Source organism: Rhodofomes roseus, assembly GCF_022264815.1.
Source record: "Rhodofomes roseus strain CIRM-BRFM 1785 chromosome Unknown C8Q71scaffold_16, whole genome shotgun sequence".
NCBI lineage: Eukaryota > Fungi > Basidiomycota > Agaricomycetes > Polyporales > Fomitopsidaceae > Rhodofomes > Rhodofomes roseus.
The window spans coordinates 560,074-580,534 of record NW_025952972.1 but is presented as its reverse complement, the minus strand read 5'-3'; the positions used below and the strand labels follow the sequence as shown (position 1 = coordinate 580,534).

At 54.8% G+C, this 20,461-nt stretch overlaps 6 protein-coding genes across 6 annotated transcripts; 4 read left to right on the top strand and 2 right to left on the bottom strand.

Moving 5' to 3' along the window:
• Positions 1 to 4: 4 nt before the first annotated feature.
• Positions 5 to 1,916, bottom strand: C8Q71DRAFT_813251 (RNI-like protein). The gene is made up of 5 exons (XM_047926073.1): positions 1,021 to 1,916; positions 868 to 968; positions 627 to 819; positions 495 to 575; positions 5 to 446 (listed from the first exon to the last, which is right to left on the bottom strand). The coding sequence occupies exons 1-5, from the start codon at positions 1,824 to 1,826 to the stop codon at positions 173 to 175; spliced, it is 1,455 nt and encodes a 484-aa protein (XP_047776798.1). The 5' UTR covers positions 1,827 to 1,916; the 3' UTR covers positions 5 to 172.
• Positions 1,917 to 5,692: 3,776 nt separating this feature from the next.
• C8Q71DRAFT_771370 (uncharacterized protein) lies at positions 5,693 to 6,180 on the top strand (the record flags this gene model as incomplete). The annotated part of the gene is made up of 1 exon (XM_047924351.1): positions 5,693 to 6,180. A coding segment is annotated over one exon (246 nt), but the record flags the coding sequence as incomplete, so codon positions are not given.
• Positions 6,181 to 8,297: 2,117 nt separating this feature from the next.
• C8Q71DRAFT_162789 (monooxygenase) lies at positions 8,298 to 10,819 on the top strand. The gene is made up of 10 exons (XM_047916696.1): positions 8,298 to 8,423; positions 8,485 to 8,604; positions 8,665 to 8,829; positions 8,890 to 9,103; positions 9,172 to 9,275; positions 9,322 to 9,356; positions 9,413 to 9,583; positions 9,638 to 9,693; positions 9,757 to 9,818; positions 9,876 to 10,819. Exons 1-10 carry the CDS (start codon positions 8,391 to 8,393, stop codon positions 10,623 to 10,625), a joined length of 1,710 nt encoding a protein of 569 aa, XP_047776796.1. The 5' UTR covers positions 8,298 to 8,390; the 3' UTR covers positions 10,626 to 10,819.
• A 61-nt stretch (positions 10,820 to 10,880) lies between these two features.
• C8Q71DRAFT_162760 (DUF221-domain-containing protein) lies at positions 10,881 to 14,969 on the bottom strand. The gene is made up of 16 exons (XM_047916695.1): positions 14,644 to 14,969; positions 14,547 to 14,591; positions 13,764 to 14,497; positions 13,527 to 13,713; positions 13,340 to 13,474; positions 13,029 to 13,281; positions 12,906 to 12,977; positions 12,788 to 12,851; positions 12,664 to 12,735; positions 12,541 to 12,612; positions 12,475 to 12,484; positions 12,282 to 12,425; positions 12,158 to 12,227; positions 11,715 to 12,100; positions 11,412 to 11,660; positions 10,881 to 11,358 (listed from the first exon to the last, which is right to left on the bottom strand). Exons 1-16 carry the CDS (start codon positions 14,743 to 14,745, stop codon positions 11,137 to 11,139), a joined length of 2,817 nt encoding a protein of 938 aa, XP_047776795.1. The 5' UTR covers positions 14,746 to 14,969; the 3' UTR covers positions 10,881 to 11,136.
• Position 14,970: 1 nt separating this feature from the next.
• C8Q71DRAFT_162959 (ribosomal protein S5 domain 2-like protein) lies at positions 14,971 to 16,015 on the top strand. The gene is made up of 3 exons (XM_047916697.1): positions 14,971 to 15,396; positions 15,463 to 15,921; positions 15,971 to 16,015. Exons 1-2 carry the CDS (start codon positions 15,017 to 15,019, stop codon positions 15,815 to 15,817), a joined length of 735 nt encoding a protein of 244 aa, XP_047776794.1. The 5' UTR covers positions 14,971 to 15,016; the 3' UTR covers positions 15,818 to 15,921; positions 15,971 to 16,015.
• A 1,471-nt stretch (positions 16,016 to 17,486) lies between these two features.
• Positions 17,487 to 20,442, top strand: C8Q71DRAFT_771353 (MFS monosaccharide transporter). The gene is made up of 15 exons (XM_047924350.1): positions 17,487 to 17,672; positions 17,731 to 18,064; positions 18,126 to 18,221; positions 18,284 to 18,383; positions 18,440 to 18,570; positions 18,627 to 18,823; positions 18,874 to 19,045; positions 19,101 to 19,256; positions 19,313 to 19,333; positions 19,388 to 19,434; positions 19,488 to 19,546; positions 19,602 to 19,738; positions 19,795 to 19,840; positions 19,897 to 20,047; positions 20,114 to 20,442. The coding sequence occupies exons 1-15, from the start codon at positions 17,670 to 17,672 to the stop codon at positions 20,177 to 20,179; spliced, it is 1,716 nt and encodes a 571-aa protein (XP_047776793.1). The 5' UTR covers positions 17,487 to 17,669; the 3' UTR covers positions 20,180 to 20,442.
• Positions 20,443 to 20,461: the final 19 nt, after the last annotated feature.

Genomic DNA, 20,461 nt, shown 5'->3' with positions numbered 1-20,461 from the left:
GTGGTAAGGGGTGAGCATCGTGAAGTCATGACATTCATTAAGGCGCATGCGCGGTTTGAGTACAGAAACAAAGCGAATGAGTACAATAAGCGGAGCAAACATGCTAAGGCTACACTAGTCAACAAGGCAAGTGGTCCATCGAGTCCGAAGTCCATAGCAGTCGAGTACGTGATCACGAAAACTGACATACACCACAGCTGCTCGCAGCTTTCAAGCCAGTGCCAGTTACATCACACTGCTGGAGCGCGCCCAGCGCGCAGAATGACCCATCCACGGACCCGCTCAGGCCCGTGTTGTTTGCGAGGTTGAGAATCTGTAGTGTAGATGGGAATGAGGTAGGAAGCGGATTCGTGAGGTCATTATGGTCGAGGTGCAGCTCAACGAGCGCGGTGAGGGAGGAAAGAGAGGAAGGGATCGACCCTGTCATGTTCGTCGTGGAGAAGTCCCTGCGGCGGAGTCAGTTGAGGTAGGTACGAGTTGGGGGCCTGACTTACAGCAACTTCAGCGACGACTGAATGGTGGAACTGTTGAAGAGAGTGGTGAGCGGGTTGGTGAGTGCTTGGTTAGTGACCACCCTGAAAGCAGAGTCAGTAAGGCGATGGATCACACAGAGACAGAAGGCGTACAAGTCTTGAATAGATAGCTTCGAGACACTCGACGGCAGCGTCGAAGACATTTGCGCGTTCTTCTCGAGGGTGAGGGACGTCACACTCCTCAGCGAGTCGAAGAGGCTGTCCGGGAGGCTCGTGAGACCCGTCGCTTGGAACTCGACCGTCGTCAAAGAGGTCATGTTCGTGAAGGAGGCGGGTAGTGAGCCGGCTGTGCAAGGTTCAGCGTGTAGTCACTGTCAATGTTCGGGACACTCACCAGGATGCTCATTGTCACCAATCACCTGCAAGGTTTGCAGGGTCGTAAGGGCCCCGAGCTGGTCGGGGATGATAGTGGGTATGCCTGGTGTGCTTAGCTCCCTATAGCGCGTGTCAGTTACCGTTGGCGCCACATATAATCATGAGGACGTACAGAGAAGACACCCGACCATCTCCATCGCACTCCACGCCAGACCACCCGCACACGTCCGTGTTCTGCATCCAGCCACCATTGCCCAAGCTGCTCTGCCCGTCGCCGTCCGCCTCGACAAACACACTCCTGAGCGCGCAGAACTGTATGGCGTTCTGAATCTGTGTCGCATCGCCGGCGTGCGTCTGCAGGAAGTCGAATGAGACACTCTGCAGCGTCGCGAGGCATGTCGAACACGGGTACAGCGACGCGTTCGCCGGCGCGTTGATCTCGAACTCGGCGAGGCACAACTCTTGATTCGCCGACAGAGACGCTGAGCTGGACGTAGATTCAGACGTCCCTCCGGTGCTGTAATTCATAACGTCCAGCGCAATGGTGTTGCCGAGCAGATAGAGGAGCAGGATGATGAGGGCAACTAGCACGATCCTGTCCCGCCACCGTCGCTTCCTCCGCTTCGCGCAGTGCTCGCAGCACGGCGCGGTTCGCTTCTCAACGTGAAGAGGTGGCCATGGTTCAAGCTTCGGTCGCTGAGTAGGTAGGACGTCAGGCTCCCGCTCCTGGCGGCGGCCTAGTGTCCGCAGGTCGAAGCAGAACTGCGCGAAGCGATGAAGCAGCCCGGACTTTGCAGGTCGAGCAATGACGGCTGCCTCGCGGTTAGTGGTTTCGTCTGGCCCAAAATCGAGTATCGTCCAGCTCGACTGCCGACGAGACTGTGAGTGTGGCGGTGGGTTGAGCTCGGACATCGGCCGTTCGACGGATTGGTAGTTAGAGGTGTGATCTTGAGTCTGGGGTTGCTCTGAGAATAACATAGCGCAGAGAAGATCTTGGGTGAACGTGGTGGTACAGAAGCAAGGTCAATGTCGTCGACATTTCGAAAAGGATGGCGACGAGAACAAAAGCCATGCTGCGGGCGCTTGTTCATCGCGAACGCTATTGTTCACGCGTCGTAAATCACGTGACCGCGTAAGGGCAGTCAATCGCAAACTCAAGAAATGGACCCATCTCCCCCTCCTCCTCCTCCTCCTCCCCTCCTCCTCCTCCTCCTCCAAGTGCCTCTGCTCTGGCGAACATACTCGCGGTGCTACCAGTACAAAACACTTTTGCTCGGAGAACTTCTATGTTGAATACCGCACTTTACACCAGGGCTCATCAACGGTTCTCAGGTTCTAGGGACCTACTTACCCACCAACCTGAAGTAATATTACGACACCTTCGCCTCCGACGTTCCGCGGCTGCCCTAGGTCTTGTCAGTCTCGGGCGATTCATCATCGTGTGTAGCTTGCAGATAGGATGAATAGTGGGTGGCTCAGTCAGATCAACGCAAGCTGACTTAGGAAGGACATTGTATGCGGCAGCGCGATACATTGTGGGCAGCGGATCCTCGCTCAACAGTTCTTACCCAATAGTCACCACCCCACACAATTTGTCGGTTTCAGTCTTCCCATGTACTATCGACCTCACTTTTTTCATCGCGACAATCGCGTGTATTTCTGTTGTCTCCCGTAGGCAGACCCTAAAGAAGACCTCTTTGAGTGAGGGAGAGGACGGTCTTCTAAGGGTCTGCTTCAAAACGCGCCCCCAACACCGGGACAGGCCCTTTGCTACGCATTCTGTGATGGCCGAGCAATGCCGACGGCTACGCCGGCTCGGCGGGTGGCAACGGCAGATCGGCGGGTGGCTGGAATGAGATCTATCACGATATATTGGATGATACCTAAACTAATGAACCGTATCCGTCATACTGCTTGGGCGCAACATGAATATATCTCATTCCTGACCTACACATAGCCCCGGAAGCTCTTTGCTGGCCATGCAGCCCGAATATGCACCAAACACACCTCCATTTCCGAACCAGTTCCCGGCAAACCAGAGACCATACGACTACCATCCCGCCGCTCAGGCCCCATGGGCCGTCCCAAGCCATCCGTTCCCAGAGTCACCTCTGTACTATAGTTCAAGTTCATCTACATCGCATGTATGTGTCAGCTCACGAGTCACTGCTCAGAATAATTAACTGACTCACTTTATGACCACAGTACTACTCGAGCGTCTTGCTGACGTATGACTCGCTAGATATTGAGGTGAAGACGCGGACACGGTCCTTGTAGCCAGGTAAATGTTTCGCCTTCCGCCGTAGATATGATAATATGCGGTGAGCAAACGATATGGTCTCGCAGAAGATGATGACGCGCCGGTCGCCCTCGAGCACCCAGTCGAGTTCAGGGAACTCTCGTGAAGTGGGTCCAGCGTCCGTCGTCCGGAAGATCCAGCGAACGTCGTACCGCGCGTTCGAGCGGCGGATGACGTGGCACTGCCGCATCCCAAGGAACTCCATGACGGTCTTTGTCTGCGGACCCGGGCAGATTGTAGCGGTCAACGCGATGAGAATAGGGTTACCTGGCAGCCGAGCGCGAACGTTTCCGATCTCCCGAAAGAGTGGTCGGAATTGGGCTCCCCAGCTATCCAGAAGGTGGGCCTCGTCGACATTGAGCGCCATGATGCGCGCTGCAAAGGACGGGTCATTGATGAGCGAGAAGAATCCAGGCGTGGCAAGCTGTTCTGGCGACAGCAGAATCACCGCCTTCTTGGAACGACCAACCTTCCAGAGGTTGCCATCGCGCCGCACTGCGGCTGCCGCCTTCGTGGTGTTCGCATTGATTACTAGGGTACTGAGGCCTGCGGCCTGGAACTTCGGTTCCTAGGGTAAGAGAGTGAGACACAGACTAGATAAAATTATAGAAGACTCACCATGTCATGCTCCAGTGCTTTCGTAGGGCAAAAAACAAGCATACATGGGTCCGCTTTGAAGCGCGTCCGTAAGGCTCCCGGGCACAGCGCCGGGTCATTTGCGATCGCCTGAGCCACGAGGATGTAGACAAGCAGAAAGCCCGTCTTACCAGATCCTGTAGGCGTAATCGCGAAGACGTCAATGCCGTCCAAGGCTTTGCAAGCCCCTTCGAGTTGGTAGTCGTGCGGGTCCCACGGCAAGCTCTTCGATGCGATGTTGCGGCAGAACGCGATGCCGTCAGGGGAGCTGAACGATGTAAAAGAGGGTGATGACGGCCCTTGTGTATCAGGGCCTTGCATTATATTAGAGCAAGGGTACTGTACATAGGATTTGGGCGGAAGTAAGGGTAGGGCGAACACAGGCGACGCGACGCGTCGAGATTCGTGCACGCGTTTCGGAGATCAAGTCGCTTATGTAACTCCGCTAACAGGCTGTCCCGGTGTAGGGCAGTCATTTTGAAGCAGACTAGTATTTCTGCTCCCAATCGAAGTAACAACAGTACGCATATAATGATGTGTTGCGGCCCCCAACATAACAGACCCAACAGAGAGGCACTGCAAATGAAGATGCCAAAGGTTAGCTTTGCCACGTTCCATCTCTGATCTCAGTACGCACCATGCTACACGTCGCGCGTTCCTCAAGAATCAAGCTTTCAAGGATCAGGCAATCATTTGTTTTTCGGGGCTCGGCGCAGCCGCACGCGGGCCAGGTGCAGGAGCCGCCGTTGGCCTGTACGGTCGCGCAGGTAGCCTTGTCCTGTCGTTCCATTCAGCATCAGCCCTCGTCCGCTCCTACGCATGCCAGTTGCCGGGATACTCACAGACATGTCGAGCGGTGATGGAGTGGTAGTGGGTGTTGGTGGTTGAGGTGGGGTGTTAGTCATGGACTGGGGATTGACGGTGCGTCAACGTTGCCTTTATATCCTATGTCTCTGATATCATAGTGGTCAATGACATTGGTCGGTGTTGTGCCGTGTTCAATGGGTCCACTGTCATTGAACCGACGCTGCGGCCAATGGTAGCGAGCGAAACGGTCATGGTCATACTAAGGCGGGAAGTCAACGTACTCGAAGTGCCGCCAGTGCTGGCGTGCTAACCTTGCTCGTGTTGTGCATGTGCGGGTGCGCGTTCAACGTTCATGATCCCCCGAGAGTGTGCAATGAGACCTTTGTATTTCTGTGAGCACACTCTCTGCCGCTCGTCTTGTAATGTACATATACTACTAGCTCCATTACGGGTCAATTGACCACGATCTCTTCGCTCATGTACAAGACTACTAATGAGTAGCAACACTACTAACAAATGGAAACTCAATGTTGCACAGCTGATGCGAGATTGGTGTCGCCGCTGTTGCGTTGCCAAAGAGAGACACAAGGGCCGCAGACGGCGCTGCCTCGCGCGCGAAGGCCTGTCAAGCGAGTTCAATTTGGGAGGCACCGTGAGCGCGGCACCGCCTGTCGATGTGGTGCCCCTCCCTCCCGCAGGGCGTACGACGCGCCTAAATACGGTGCCGTAGCCAAACCTTCGATGCGTCGCTGCACCTCTCAGCGAAACATACGACGCACCGTCACAACGAAACCCGCCGCGCTGCGCGCAGGCCCGTCAATGTGGCTGAGCCGCGTCTATGGTTGACGGGACGTCCGAGGTTCGTTTGCCGCGCGCCTCGGGCATCTGCGGGCCAGGCCGCTTACGTAAACTGACCTCGCAGACAGTGTCTCGCTAGTATTTGGCTGCTTTTTCGATAACGAACACAACTCAGGATGCTGAAGAATACCATACCGTGCTTTACTGGCTTTTCCGGGTGTCGAGATCGAGTTCTGAGATGCACTGTCCGCAAAACCGCCATTTCTGCGCACGGACAACATAAGCGCCGGTGATAACGGGCATATCAGTGATCTAATCTGACATGGCTACCTAAACGGGCGGTCTTCGGACAGATTACTATGTCAGGTTGCGATGCTAGTATCTGAGTAGTATGTGCCTCACTGACATTCCTTGGTTATGCTAACGTGCATCGGGCTGGACAAGTTTCGTGCTTGAATGTTATTGATTTCTCGGACGAGCAGGTGATCTCCAGCTACATCTACCCATTTAGGCAGCGAACTCAGATAAGATCACTGATGTGCTCATTATCATGGGCGCTTACAGCATGTCTTCCCAAAATGACCATTATTACGCGTCCTTATCCCACACAGACCGGGAAACCTACTGAGAACATCTGTAAGGTCCTCATAAATCGGTTCAAATGCACCAAGAGTGTGTTGGGCAGTCCGACACGAGCGAGGGACACTGTGCGAGCGAAGCTTACGTAAGCGGCCTGGCCCGCAGATGCCCGAGGCGCGCGGCAAACGAACCTCGGACGTCTCGCCAACCATACGCGTCGTGCGGATTGGGACTAGCGGACAACCAAGGTGCGTCATGCGCACACATGTCCACACCACATGTCGCGAAACAAACATGCAACAACAAGTGCAGAAAGGGGGGCGACATTTTCGACCTGGGAGAGCCTTGCTCTTCGAGCAAGGGATATGATGGCAGCGAGAGCGATCGTCTCAGCCCAGTGACTGCGCGTAATTGCCGCTCGCTCGTTGGTTCGTAGCGTAGCCGCAGCTGATTATGACTTCCTCGCTCCTTGTCAGGTCTCCCTCAAGTATCACAGGACATGAGGCGAGGATACTCGCAGACGTTTTATTGGTCACATGCAGATTGTAAAGTCGAATTGCAGTCTGGTAAGTGGTTGTGGCCCGTCCGACGGGGGAGAACCTACTCACCGAGCATACACATTATAGCGTTGTTTATCGATGGCAACCGTAACCTGCATGTCCGCTAGAGCGGGCGGGGCTATCGGTTCCCATGCGACGCTCACATAGTGACCAGTCCGGCACTTGCATATTCGGGACCCAGGTGACAAGTCGCAGATTGTGACCTGCTTCACTGCGTCTTGGAGCCACCGAAATGCATGTATGCTATATATGTCTGCGGGCCGGCCGAACTTATGCGTTCGGTGGTGATTCATGCCCACCAAGTGTGGGCATTCTCCGACGTCGGGCCTCAGTTTGACGTCTCAGGCTCAGCCTTGCGCCCAAAATCAAGTCCTATCACCCTTTCTGGCGGGTTATCATCCCATCAAGACTACCCTATCGCTTCGTACGCCGCGTACGACGCTTGTCATCCTATACTTCGAGGCGCTGTAAAGAACCTGCCAGCGTGTCGAAGACAGAATATTGCCCAGAAAGGATGCATCGTTCGCATGCGCGCACACATCGTTGACTCGAATGTCAGTAGCATCTCCATGCCCCCGAGAGCCCCGATGAGTGCGGGATCTACGTCGTACTAACTGGGGGTAGTGGGCTGATGTGCCTACTGGCCTTCCTGTCTGCGCCCACCAGCTCGGTCAATGACCGGTATGTACAATCTTAATTGAGCGCTCACTCTGTATACTTACCCGTGACCATAGACGGGTCGGGCGGTGTCCGGGACCCGGGTGAGAGCAAAGAGAACCCAATAGCGGACGGCGTGGACCCACTCCAACTCTATCAGACATCTCGCTCAACAGGCGGTGCGTTTGATAGTTGCGAGGAATGGACAATGCACTACCGCAATTTTGAGGTGAAGCTAACGATATGCCTTCCGCTGACTACTGAACTTACACGGTTGGCACCAAAATCGGCCATTCAAGACGCACAATCCAGGCGTGTAAGGCACGCCGACAGGGTCTGAATGGTGGCGATACCGAATGGGTCCGGATAGAGGACCTCACTGAGCATATCACGCACTGTAAGTACTAGTACTCCCCAATTCATGGCGACTGTGGAATGTCTCAGTCAGCCGAGCGCGTCGATGGTTGCCTTTCATACAACTCAACGCCGTTCCCTTTGGACGCCGGCGCACCCAAACCATTTGTGGGCTCGACGCACAAATGGGGTTCTGGCGGTCCAGCGCTGCCGCATGTCGAGACCCACCCACATGCCGTCGGGTTGCGTACCACCCTGGTAATTTGGCTATCGAATCATTATGTCACGGATGATCAGGCGACGGTCGTTTGGAAGCCCCTCTGATTCAGCTACGTACCACACCTTCTTGCAGAAGCCCTCGCTAATATTGCAGGTTACTCATCAAGTCGTAGGACGCGCGCTTGCCATGACAGTGCAGAGCACTCTGGAGACTCTGAAGATCACAACCTCCGACGGAGTGGCTCCTACTTTCTGTCATGTTGCGCTATATAGCATATTCTACTCCGGGGCCGAGAGCTGCAATGGGACTTCTTACCACTGCATCCGCTGCAAGCCGTTCCCACCGACTAAGACAGAAACAGATTGAGTCCGATGCATGAGAAACTCAGGGTAGTGATCAAATGGATTTGGAGTGTCATCGCTGTGAGTAACTTTGAAGGCTTGTCTTCTTGTATGTCAGGCGGCTTACTTCCATGCCTTCCTTGGTATGCCTTGAACGGAGGCACCACGCCATAAATACCAGCACGATTAGGGCATGGGCCAGCAGGACTCCACTCACTCTTACAGCGCCCGATTTTGTCGCTGCATCACTTCTCATTCTCCCCGTCGTAGGACCCCGCGTCTCATATCGACATGTCGGACGACTCGGTAGTACCAGTGTTGATAGTAAGTCTCAAAGCCAAAACCAATTCATCAGAGCCATTCTCACCAGCCAGCAACTGTGTAGGTTGGAGCTGGCCCAGCAGGTCTTGTTGTCGCGCTCACATTGCGCAAGAATGGCATACCGGTACGAATCATCGAGAAAACACCGAGGGTGCAGGTCGGGCAGCGCGGTGCTGGCATAATGGTGAGTGTGCTCCGAGTCACTGCTGAAGTGTAGCTGCACAAGGACTGATATCTTCATTAGCCTCGTTCGCAGGAGGTCTTCAATCTCCTGGGCGTACTAGATGACATACACGCGAAGGCTATGCCGATAGTCCCCATGCGGATGTACAAATCTCCGGAGGGCATCGAACCCTTGTTGACATTCCAGTTGGATCCGGCGGTAGCGCCGACCCCCTCCAGGCCCTACGTGCGTCGACGGTTGTATTATATTGATGTGACACTTCATCTGATACTGTCTGTGATGCAGAACAACACGTCCATGTTAGGACAGAACCACACGGAAGAGATTTTGCGCACTCACCTCGAACGCCATGGTTGTCATGTTGAACTGGGCACGACGCTGTACAGTTTCCAGCCAACAGATGACCACGTCCTGGCACACGTGTTGAGGGAGAAAGGCGATGGAGAGACCGTCGAGACAATCAAGTGCCGCTGGTTGATTGGCACTGACGGAGCCAGAGGTCAGTTTCGGTCTGAGCTTCCCAAAATATCATCCCTCTGTATCTCATCGTCGGTCTCATAACCACAGGTGTCGTCCGGAAACAGCTTGGTCTCGCCTTTGACGGCGAGACGCTAAAAGCGACCCACCATCTGGTCATCGGAGACGTACAAATCAAGGGACTTGACAAGAAAGTGCGTCATATGTCATTGTCTCCATTCTCTTAGTGACCGCGTATAGCACTGGCACTACTGGGGAGACATGAGCACTATTCTGTAAGAGGTCCCCCTTCAGGGTCCACTGTCGTCACGACTGATTGCCAATGTCACAGCGTCATGCTTCGCCCGACGGAAGACGACGACATCTACTTCCTATCTGTTGGTGGTCATGTTGACCACGCGAAGATCGTCGCTGAACGAGCGGGATTGGAACGGGTCCTCAAAGTCGGTACCGGGCGCATGGATATTGTGTTGGGGAAGATTCGCTATGTAACGGAGTACAGGTAATGACAATTCTTTTTTGCTTCTCGGAGCATTCAAGAAACCATCACGCACAGGCCTCATGTACGAATGGCGGAGACTTTCCGCAAAGGTCGGGTCTTCGTGGCTGGTGGTAAGAAAGATGTCCCCTTGCGTAGGCTACGGTGACCGATGTCGTATTTACCGCCTCACACAGATGCGGCGCACATCCACAGCCCATTTGGTGGACAGGGGCTGAACTCAAGCGTGCAGGATGCAGTACGTCTCCCTCAGTCAGACATATGAGCCGGCTAAGCCGGCGCCATCTCTTTGCAGGTGAATCTCGGGTGGAAGCTCTCCCTCGTAGAGAAAGGCGTCGCTGCCCCCTCCTTGCTCGACTCGTACTCCGAAGAGCGCATCCCAGTCATTACTGAGATGCTGAAGAAATCAACGGAGCTCTTTGACAACGCAATGCAAGCCAAGAGCGATGGGACGAACAGTGAGAAGGCATGGTACCGCGGCGGCGAGCTGCACATGTTCGGTGTTAACTGTCGGTGGAGCTCCATTGTGGTCGACGAACGTACACCGAAAGAGAAAACACCCGTCGATCCGTACGGTGTGGAATCGTGTTCCTACACGAACGCCGTAAGAGCGGGCGATCGTGCCCCTGACGCGCCTGGCCTCGTTGTACTCGATTCCGCGGAAGACACCGGCATGCCGCAGGGGACGACGTCGACATCGCTGTTCAACATATTTGGGCCATCGTATCACACGGCACTGATTTTTAGCGACGGGACCGACTCGGACAAGGCCAAGCAGATCGTTTCGCAACTGAGGGCGTATCCTCCGGAGCTTGTGCGCAAGGTGCTGGTGTATCACGACCCAGATGGTACACCTCCCGTAGTCACCCTGGGCGGTGCTGACATGTCCGTGGTTGATCGCTACGGGCACGCACACGGGAGCTATCAAGTGCGGTGGAATGAGTTCGTGGCTATCGTTGTACGGCCAGACGGCGGGATTGGAGGGATCATTCGTAGTACGGAAGGGTTGAAGAGGTATTTCGACGGTATCTTCAGTGCAACTTGAATGTCGGACTCGTTGGCAGATCGCTAGTGCGTATAATGCGTTCCCAATGGTCAGATGTCATATCTCTACCGTTCTGACGAATGCCGAAGTGTCATGTATGCATGCGCACGTCTGTGCGTTGCGTTGGCAGTCTTGTCTAGAAACACAAGGCAGTATTGAGCATGAACATACGACGATATGATCCATATCAAAGCGCCAAACCAAAACATCAGGGTGCCAGGCTAAGCCCTCTATTATGGGTGAGCTGGATTGCTCAGTATATTTGCCATATCGTACTGTAAGAGCTACGGCAGGCCGTCTATGTATGTATACTACCCGTCCAATAACATCAAGCACTGTCCAAATGTCCTAACAAAGTGTCCTCAAGCATGTACAACAACCGTGGTCCCTACCTAAGACAAAAATATGTGCATAGTGTACAATGAGCGTGAAGGCTGCACGGCGGAGAAGCACGGCATGAGTACAGCGGGGACACCGTGACGGCGAAACGCCCGTTACACGCTCATGGCGTTCATGGCTGCCACGAGTCACTATGTGATGGGTGTGGCCGGTATACAGGTGCTTGTCGGTAGCCCTGCTCGGAGCGGTTGTCGTATGGCACGGCCATGGGCGGCATCGGTGGGGTGTATTCCATCTGAGGCGTGCCGTATGGCGAACCGTGTGGCGTACCGAACTGCGAGAGACTGACCGCGCTTCTGCTCGCCATCTCGCCTGCATACAGGCCAGGTGCGTGCTTTGCAAGGAAGCGTTAGTTCGCATAGGTAGCAAGGCTACAACGTGACTTACCGCAGCGTGCAGCAAAGGCTGTTGGTCGTAATCAAGGCGCGCCATCTCGATTTCAGGCTGAGGGCGACCGGCAAGATAGCGGTCGTAGCCGGCAATCTTCGACGGCGCGGGGGAAGCGCGACCGCTAGGGTTGAGATGTGCCACAGAGCTATTGTCGTTGAGCATTGTCGTAGACGTGATGGAGCGTTGGTCCCAATCCAGCTCTCCGCGGTCACGCCGATAGAGCGAAGGATCGTACTCCAAGTCATGCTATGATATATGTATCAGCGTCATGAGGTAAGTTGTAGCTGCCTTAGCACTGACCTCTTCGATCCCAGCGATCCTGACACCCCCGACAACGGCGGTATCAACCTTGTTTCCGCCTATGTCGTCCAGTGCTGTCTTCGTGCTTCCAATCTTGCCACCAAACACCTCCGGCAGGAGATGCGTCATGTTCGCATGCACCATGGGCGTGAACAGATCCTGGTGAAGCGCAGGGTGTCCGAACCTCTTCTCGAGCTTGTTGTTAAGGTTGTCTGATCGCTTCGAGTGCACAGCCGCCTGCCTGAGCTCCTCATCTGTCGGGATGTAGAACTGGAATGCCGGGAGGAACGTCCGGTTCAGGTAGATCTTGAATCCGATGGTGAAGAGAATGGGCGGAACCGCGGCTATGAACCTCAGAGAACTGAAGGTGAACTTGAAACCGATTGCTGTGGCATGCCATTAATCTTTGCAGCGAAGCGTTGACATATATTGAAGATACGCACTGAGCAGCATGATGAGATGCATAAGGACGACGGAAGCGAGCAGCCGGTTGATGATGACATTCCACATACGCTACGAAGAGAGGTCAGGTCTCAATTGGAATAGAAGACATCTAGGACAACCTACCCCGCCAGTCTCGACCCGTGAGATGAAGACGAACATGAGCTGGTACTTGTACACCCAAGACGAAATCCAAAACACCACCATCGCTGCAACGGTGACAAGTGGCGCGACAGGCGCAAAGAACAGACCGACGGTCGCCATGAAGAGCTATGCAGTGTCAGCGAAGCTGACAGGTGAATGTGAGGGAGCTACACACCAAGTTCGAACTGCGTGAGCAAAGGGTCAGCCAAGGTACACGGATAAGTAAGTAATTCGAACGTACTAGTAGATAGGATAGCTGAACTCTGGGGGCTGGGTCCACTCCCGGATTTCGCGAGGTGTACGGCCGAAGAGGCTGCAAATGCGTCAGCGTTTCTGAAGACGGGCGGCAAGCGTGTGGGCATACTTCTTCTTGACGAAGACAACAACGAGGTTGATGATCTGTGCAAGATCGAAGACACAAAGGAAACCACGCAACCTACGGCACACAGTGAGATATGTCACACAAAACTGTTCCATAAACTACGTACGGGAAGTAGGTGAGCCAATATGACGCCTGGTCGATGTAGGTGTTCGTGATAAGACCGGGGAGATCTAATTGCCACGTCGGTCAATTCCAGGTTGCGCAGATCGTGCAATGCAACATACCGTCGAGGTTCTCAATGATCTCCTTGAAGCTCTTGTGGTGGCCAATCTGGTTCACAATCTGTGTCACAGAGTCTACATGGAGGTGAGGAATGCGTATACAAGATGGACGAAGTCGGTACTTACTGAACATGACTCCAATCAACGTGAAGATGATCAATTGCGAGATGACCAGGAACGCAAAGTACCGTGCGACAACGGCTCGGTCAAGACGGGAATGCGTGTAAGCACCCATGTACTTGGTGAGCCAGCGCATGACAATGGGCAACACGTATCCGAAGAGTGCTGAGACTGCGGGAGGCAGCACACCAGAAATGACCGCGAACGTTCCTGGAGAGTTCACGGACCATGCTTCCAGGAATGGTACATACGCGGTCAACTGTGCCGAGCAGGCGTCAATACATATAAGAGCGATGTATTGCGAAGGAACAACGTACGGATGCCAAGTTTGCCAGAATGGAGATGATCGAGAGCGGCACGGTGTTGATGGAGCACACCAGGACAAGGAATGCCCACCCTATAGTCCGGTTGCGCGCAACCTCCGCAGTCGACTTGTTGAGGTTAGTCCAAACCTACGCGGACATAAGCGTGGGTGCGAGACGCCTCGTGGAGGAAACAACTTACAATGTCCTTGGGGTTGGGCGCGAGTGCAATCGTGGCACCCTTAGGGTGCTTGTCCCGAAGCAAGTTCGCCACGATGTGCGCGTAGGGGACCGCAGCCATGGATGCAAATCCGTAGCTCTCGGCTTGACGCATGTCGATTTGCTCGCGGTAGCGCTCGACCGTCTCCTCCGTCCGCTTAAGCTTCGCCCTGCGAGGCGTCAACCTCGGAAAGCTCAAGAGGCCAACAGAGACACGCACATATAGTAGTTGATCGCATCCACCTTTTGGCCGCCACAGCACATGAAGCCGCCCAGGCGCTTCTGCGGACGCTCCTTGCCCATCTTGCCATCCTTGAGGTACTTGACAAGCACCGCCTCGAGCTCGCTCACGGTGTTGTTGTGGTACTCGATCAGCTCAGGCAGCTGGCCCACTCTCCGCCCAATGTGGACGGACGTGGTCGGGTACGGCACCTGCACGGACTGGAAGATCGCGCGGATGCCCTCGTCCGACTGCAGCTTCTTCGGGACCTTCGTGACCATGAGCGTGCGCGCGTAGAACGAACGCGTGTACTCCGGCGAGCGGAACCAGTCCCGCCGCAGGCGCACGACTTCGCGCCAGTGGTACCACACGAACGCCATCACAATCCCTGTGACGACGTACATCATGGCGACGTGGACCCAGAGCCGCCACCCAGCCACGTCCCGGATGGTGAGGATCGAGAGCACGTCGCGCGACTTGCTCGGGATGGACTGTAGGTTGTATACGATGTCGAGGGGCATGAGCACGGCACAACAGATGAAGGTCACCGCGGTGAAGAGCCAACGCAGCATGCGGAGGAAGCGCAGGTAGATGGCGGCGTCCAGTCCTATCTTGTCGACGAGCTCGGGCTCCTTCGTGTGCAGTACGGGAGGCAGCCATCCGAGCAGCGAGTCCGACATCCGCGGCGGACGCTTGTCGCCCACATGATACTTGACCTTTGGCTCGTAGACAATCTGCTCACAGTCAGTGCCGTGCAGGCAGGATCTCAATCTCTCGACGTACCTTGTTTTTAGGGCGTAAAACATTAAAGACGAGTATTGTGGCGAACTGGACGGCTCTCAGCACGACGAATTACGTTACACTGCGGAATTTCACGCACCGAGACTATGCTCATTAGCGCAACCTGCGAGCCAACGGCTACGGGCGCCAGCGTCCGCTGCGAGGCATCCTCGTTGATGACTTGAGTGATATTTGTAGCCATGTCGGAAGGGAAAGAACGGAGCCCAGTCCACGGGAGGAAGGGGTAGCAAAAATTAGGTGGTGTAGGCCGTCGTGGTCGTTGCAGTCGAAAGGCTGTGGAACAACAGGAGCTGGGGAACAATGACCGTGTGGCGGCCGCCGGCCTCGACACACGCCCAGCGCTAGCCAAATCGCCGCGCCAGGGGCAAACAGCTGCTTACCTCAGCACAAACAACAACTCGTTTGTTTACCCCTGGTTTACCCGAGAACAATGTCCCACTCGCGCAGCATCCATGTCTGGCTCAACCCTCGATTCTTTTGTGGGGCTGCCCCCGTTGCAGTCGAACTTTGAATGCATCGCCACTTCGCAGGAGGTTCGAGACCGCGGGTCTATCTTCGTCGCCAATATTTTCGCCGCGGCCAGCGTCAAGGAAGCCCACAGAGTCCATGCGCACGTCAAGAACGTTGTTCATGGCTCGAAGCCAGCTACGCACGAGGTTGCTGCGTGGCGATGTATGGTGTTGAAGTCAGGGAAGAGTGGGCTAGGTGGTCCAGATGACTTCGAGCTGCGGACGGGCAGCGTAGACGACGGAGAGCAGCATGCGGGAGCGAAGGTGCTGAAGGCCATCCAGGAAGAGGGTGTGATCGACGCTGTGGTCATTGTTAGCAGATGGTAAGCTTATGCTGTCGTACACGACAACGATATACCTACTTTGACATCGTACTCGGGATTGCGCAGGTACGGGGGCGTTATGCTCGGGCCCGTCCGCTTCGCCCACTTCGAGACCTGCGCGCGGGAGGTCTGCCGAACGTTCCGGTTGAAGGACGACATGGGTAGCTTGATCGCCACCCTCACATCGTTGGATGATATCCTTGCGTCTCTGCGTATCGACCTTGCGAAGGCCACGGCGAACAGCGCGGACGCAGCTTCAACTACGGCGGAGCCTTCCACGAGGAAGACAGCAAACTACGACTCCTTGCAGGAGTCGCTAGATATCAAGAGAGCGAGGCGGCTTGTCACTGCAAGAGAGAACGCCATCAAGAGCGTGAAGGCCGCTCTGAAGAAACAGCAAGAGCGCATTGCGGAGGGTTGAGCTCTCGGTCTGCACCGCCTGGCTGCATCCCATAGCCTTTACTACATGGACGAGGACCTTCCTCCTTGGTGGGATATGTTGCTCTCCCGCGGGCTATCGCGTTTGTGAGCTGCTTCTGCAGTCCGCACCAAGTCGCAAACGATCTTACGTCAGTGTTGCTTCGATATTTCACGGCATAAGTACTGACCACAAGACTCCGTATAGTACCCCGGCGACGTTCCGTCAACGCCCAGAGGGTCTCGATGGCACGTATTGGTACATATCGGTATGCTGTTGAACGTCGCCCACGATCGTGTATGGACGGTGGCTTAGAAACTCACCGCATCGCCGTCTAAATATCGGAAGGCTCAAGGAGAATACAGCCAGTCTCCTTCGCCTTGTAGAAGGTGTGGTACGTTATACGTCCGTTCAAGGCTGTAAAATATCAAGGGTGGAAGCTGGATACCTGATGCGTCACTGAGAAAGTTCTGCGTCAGCCGCATGAGCGTGTAGGTCCAGGACTCATACTCACCGGGGCAAACCACTTTGTTCAGAATCCGAACGTGCGACGAACAGTGGTCCCTGCAAGGAACCTTATCGGAGACCATTCGCACTCGGAAAAGGCTTCGAAAAACCCCTACGATTCCGAACGCATGCCGGAACGCATCATGTGCTGAGATTGTTCGGAGCCCGAACATTGCCAGAATAGATTCCCAGAGACCATTAACGTCCCTAGGCGTTTCGGAACTTCCAGAAGGTGGTTAGCCTGCGGTGACTCTGACAGTAAGTAACTTATGTGATATACCGACCTCACGACATGCTCGAGTGGGTGACGAAATGCAGGCGGCGACTCGCAGTAGTTTGGATACTGATGCGCTAGAGCAGTCATGCCTGGGCCGATTTCCGTTGGGACGTCGGGAGCTCTGTTGCCTGGTGAGTTGTTGCCCACCATGTCAGACCCGTAGACCCCACGTCCTGACCTCTCGTAGTTCGGGACCCAGATACTAATAGCTGATGTCTACGTAGGGCTTCGCGTCAGAAGACAATAGATGGGACTTACAAACAAACATCTTGGGTCATACAACCTGTCATACACGCTTAAGAGCGGCTTGTCTGTTTCGCTCCACGTTCAAGCGCATGTGTGCCCTGTAGTACACAACATCGCTATCGGTTGTGAATGTGAGGATCACGATGAATCACGCGCCATTATAACCCTGTAGAGGTCGTGGTTGTCTTTAGGAAATCCTTCCCATCTCCCTCCCCCTCCTCCCCCGTCCCGTGGACACTGGCCGCATCCTGGGTATATGCTGCGGAAATCAATCAACGGTGCGCATACAGGAGAAGAATCGTTCCTTACGCTCATATGAAGTGACTATTTGCGGATATTTTGATCAGTGTTGCCTCAACTACGCGGAGGAGAGCGGTCGCCGGACAATCAGGATCGTGACTATGAAACGCGTGTCGAGTCGGACAACATTGATATATTCTCCTCTTCGCAGGGTGTTCGAGTTTTTATAAATCTTCCGGCAAAGACATGAGTGAGCTATAATCAAAGTGTTGATGAGGATGCAGAACGTGCAGCGACCGAAATCGCGCGCCACGCCAGTATATACACTGTCACGTGTGCGCGTCTCGGGCGGCGGCCCGCCCCCGACCTCCAGTGGCCCGGGGGTATGCATACTAAATGGACTCGGAGGACCCTTCAATTCAACTCTCGTGTCGAACTGCTTTACATACTATCTGCACTTCAGCTCCGATCTAGGTCTCATACAACGAACATAGTTCACGACTACCGAACTTGCCAGTTCTTACGTGCCTGAACGGGGCAGCAGCATACGAAAGTACGCGGGTTCGCTACGGGTCTGTACACGCAATGGTAGGCGAACTGATATCCTAGTGTTATATGCATGAAAGGTTTTTACAATCCTATGTAGGGACTCCACGGTACTGGTTATGCTGTTGTTCCAGCAGACGATGTGGGCAGTGTACTAGATGCGAACGCATCGTCACAGGCCCTGCTTCCACGAGAAGCCCGGCTGCATGGAGGCACGCTGGTAGTTCACCCGGATGGTCACAGCTACACCTACTCCTATGGACCCAAGGGACTTTCAGGCCTGCTCCACAACTACTACGCCCTCGGATGTGCGGTGTTCGTCTCAATAGGCGGACTGCTGTTCGGTTATGACCAAGGGGTGATCGCCAATGTGTTGGTCATGAAGGACTTTACGGAGAGGTGGCCGATCGGAGCTTGGGAAAAAGGAGTCATGAGTGAGCTCCTCTTTATGCTTTCCCCCGTTGCGATCACTAACAGAAGGATGACGGTGTACAGCTGCTTTGCTCGAGCTCGGCGCTCTCATTGGTGCACTAGCCGCAGGTGTGCTCGCCGACCGGGTTTCGCGAAGAAAGGCGATCGTGCTTGCGTGTGGTATGCAGCAGTCCGGTTCCCTCATAAGTTGCCTCATCGTGAATATTGCAGTGTGCTTGTAGTCGTGTTCTGTATCGGGTCTGCGTTCCAATGTGGCGCAGAGCGCCTGGCACACCTCGTCGTCGGCCGGGCCATCGGTGGGCTGGGAGTCGGTGCGCTGAGGTACGCCCAAACATATGTCATCTCAAGGATCGAACTCAACCTACTATGGCGGTCAGTATGCTCGCTCCTCTTTACATGGCCGAGATCAGTCCTCCCGAGGTCCGGGGCTCGCTCATGGCCCTTGAGCAATTCTCCATCGTGCTCGGGGCAGTATTAGGCTTCTGGACAGGCTTCTTCACACGCAATGGTACGCGTTCTGCATTTTGCTTCGCAGCTATCTGTGCTCACCTATCCGTGTGTCAGTGCCAGGCCCAAACTCATGGCGCGTTCCTCTCGGAATCCAGCTCGGTCCTGGCATTCTACTCGCAGTAGGATGTTGGTTTCTTCCTCCGTCTCCGAGACTGCTCGTCATGCAAGGACGCACGGAAGAGGCTCTGCACGCGCTAGCAAAGTTGCGCCTCCGGACACCCGACGAGATCCCAACAGATCCTCTGCTCAAGGTTCGTCCCGTATTTTTCCTGCGTATCTGTCGCTGACTCGCGTTCTGCAGGTCGAACTACTCGAGATGCAAGTCGAAGCCCAGCTTGTAGCGCAGACCATCGGCCTCGAGGACGACGTAAAGACCGGCACGCTCCATGCCGAGGCACTCACCTGGGCGCGGCTCTTCGGGCGCAAGTACCGCAGGCGCACCTTCATCGGCGTCATGATGATGTTCTTCCAGCGTGAGTACTCTCACCCCGAGGGGACCTGAAAACTAACCCGCCGTCGGGCCCGTAGAGTGGAGCGGGATCAATGCACTGCTGTACTATGGGCCGACGCTGATGCGGGAGCTTGGCCTGCAAGGCGAGAGCGTGACGCTGGTGGTCTCGGGTGGGATTGGGATTGTGCAGTTCTTCGCGGTGTTGCCTGCGATTGTGTTCATTGATAGGCTAGGTATGTGGTGGCGTGTTCATACCCTGGTCGCCATATGGACTCATTCGTGCGCACAGGGCGCAAACCTCTGTTGAGAGGTAAGTTTCACGCAATGGGCAATGGACGTGGATCCGTGCTCACATAGCAAATAGGCGGCAGCGCAGTCATGGCACTCTCGCACTTTTGCATCGCGACTCTGGTATGTCACGCCCCTTTTATTATTACAGTCGGGCTTTTGACAAGAATCGCCAGGTATGGTTGTACGATGATGACTGGCAGTCACATTGGTTTGCGGCCTGGACTTCTGTCGGGTACGTTTATATGTCCGGAGGTTCCCGTCTGAAAGTCACTCAACGTCTTCGCTAGATGCGTATACATCTTCACTGCGGCTTATGGCATGAGCTATGGACCGATAGGTTGGGTCCTCCCGAGCGAGGTCTTCCCCCTCTCGGTTCGGAGCAAGGGCGTGTCGCTCTCCACCGCGTCCAACTGGTTCAACAACTGTACGTACTCTCGACTCCTGCCCATTTCAGATCATTCTGATTTCTTTGTCGATAAGTTCTCATCGGTTTAGTTACGCCGGAGCTCATGGAGTCATCAGCCTCGTACGGTGATCATTCTTCCCCGACTCCGTCCGCGTTCCTGATGTCTGTTCACACAGCGGGACGTTCCTTACCTTCTCCACCGCGTGTTTCGTAGGCTACCTCTGGTCGACCTACATCGTGCCCGAGACCGCGAATGTCTCCCTCGAGGATATCGACGCTGTATTTGGCTCCTCAGCAGGCCGGGAGGATGTGGAACTCAAGGCACAGGTTCGTTTCCTTTTCAATCGTCGTAACTTACCTGCGGCCCGTTGATACCTATACCTTCGATGTCAGATTGAACGAGACCTAGGACTGCATGAAGTCATCGGTCAATGGAGCGTGCCGGCGGGTCTGCGATGACCGCGGATAAGCTCCGAGTCCGGCGTGGTACTCGGTGCGCCCTGATTAATGATTGTCGTCCTTGTCTTGGCTTTCTTTGCGTCAGTAGTCGACGTTTGGGATAGAGGGAATAGTTGGGTCTAGGATAATTGTATCGTATAAGTAGCTAGTAGGCCCCCGTACTACCAGCGGCGGGGCAGCAGGGGGCGTTGTAACAACTTGAACAAGAGTAGATGATATTGTGGCTAGTAAAGTACATAATGATGATATTGTACGGTTGTTAAGCGAGGGTCAGTAAGAGTA

Bases quoted from the DNA above. Each gene is read 5' to 3' on its own strand.
- C8Q71DRAFT_813251 (XM_047926073.1), bottom strand. From the start codon at position 1,826: ATGTTATTCTCAGAGCAACCCCAGACTCAAGATCACACCTCTAACTAC. The intron at 820-867 runs GTGAGTGTCCCG...AACCTTGCACAG, and splicing joins TGGTGACAATGAGCATCCTG to CCGGCTCACTACCCGCCTCC. The intron at 576-626 runs GTACGCCTTCTG...CTCTGCTTTCAG, and splicing joins AAGCTATCTATTCAAGACTT to GGTGGTCACTAACCAAGCAC.
- C8Q71DRAFT_162789 (XM_047916696.1), top strand. From the start codon at position 8,391: ATGTCGGACGACTCGGTAGTACCAGTGTTGATA. The intron at 8,605-8,664 runs GTGAGTGTGCTC...TATCTTCATTAG, and splicing joins AGCGCGGTGCTGGCATAATG to CCTCGTTCGCAGGAGGTCTT. The intron at 8,830-8,889 runs GTGCGTCGACGG...TCTGTGATGCAG, and splicing joins CGACCCCCTCCAGGCCCTAC to AACAACACGTCCATGTTAGG.
- C8Q71DRAFT_162760 (XM_047916695.1), bottom strand. From the start codon at position 14,745: ATGGCTACAAATATCACTCAAGTCATCAACGAGGATGCCTCGCAGCGG. The intron at 12,978-13,028 runs GTAAGTACCGAC...ACCTCCATGTAG, and splicing joins GTTGATTGGAGTCATGTTCA to ACTCTGTGACACAGATTGTG. The intron at 12,101-12,157 runs GTGCGTATCTTC...GGCATGCCACAG, and splicing joins GCATCTCATCATGCTGCTCA to CAATCGGTTTCAAGTTCACC.
- C8Q71DRAFT_162959 (XM_047916697.1), top strand. From the start codon at position 15,017: ATGTCTGGCTCAACCCTCGATTCTTTTGTGGGGCTGCCCCCGTTGCAG. The intron at 15,397-15,462 runs GTAAGCTTATGC...GGGATTGCGCAG, and splicing joins GTGGTCATTGTTAGCAGATG to GTACGGGGGCGTTATGCTCG.
- C8Q71DRAFT_771353 (XM_047924350.1), top strand. The intron at 18,824-18,873 runs GTTCGTCCCGTA...CGCGTTCTGCAG, and splicing joins CAACAGATCCTCTGCTCAAG to GTCGAACTACTCGAGATGCA. The intron at 19,841-19,896 runs GTACGGTGATCA...CTGTTCACACAG, and splicing joins CTCATGGAGTCATCAGCCTC to CGGGACGTTCCTTACCTTCT.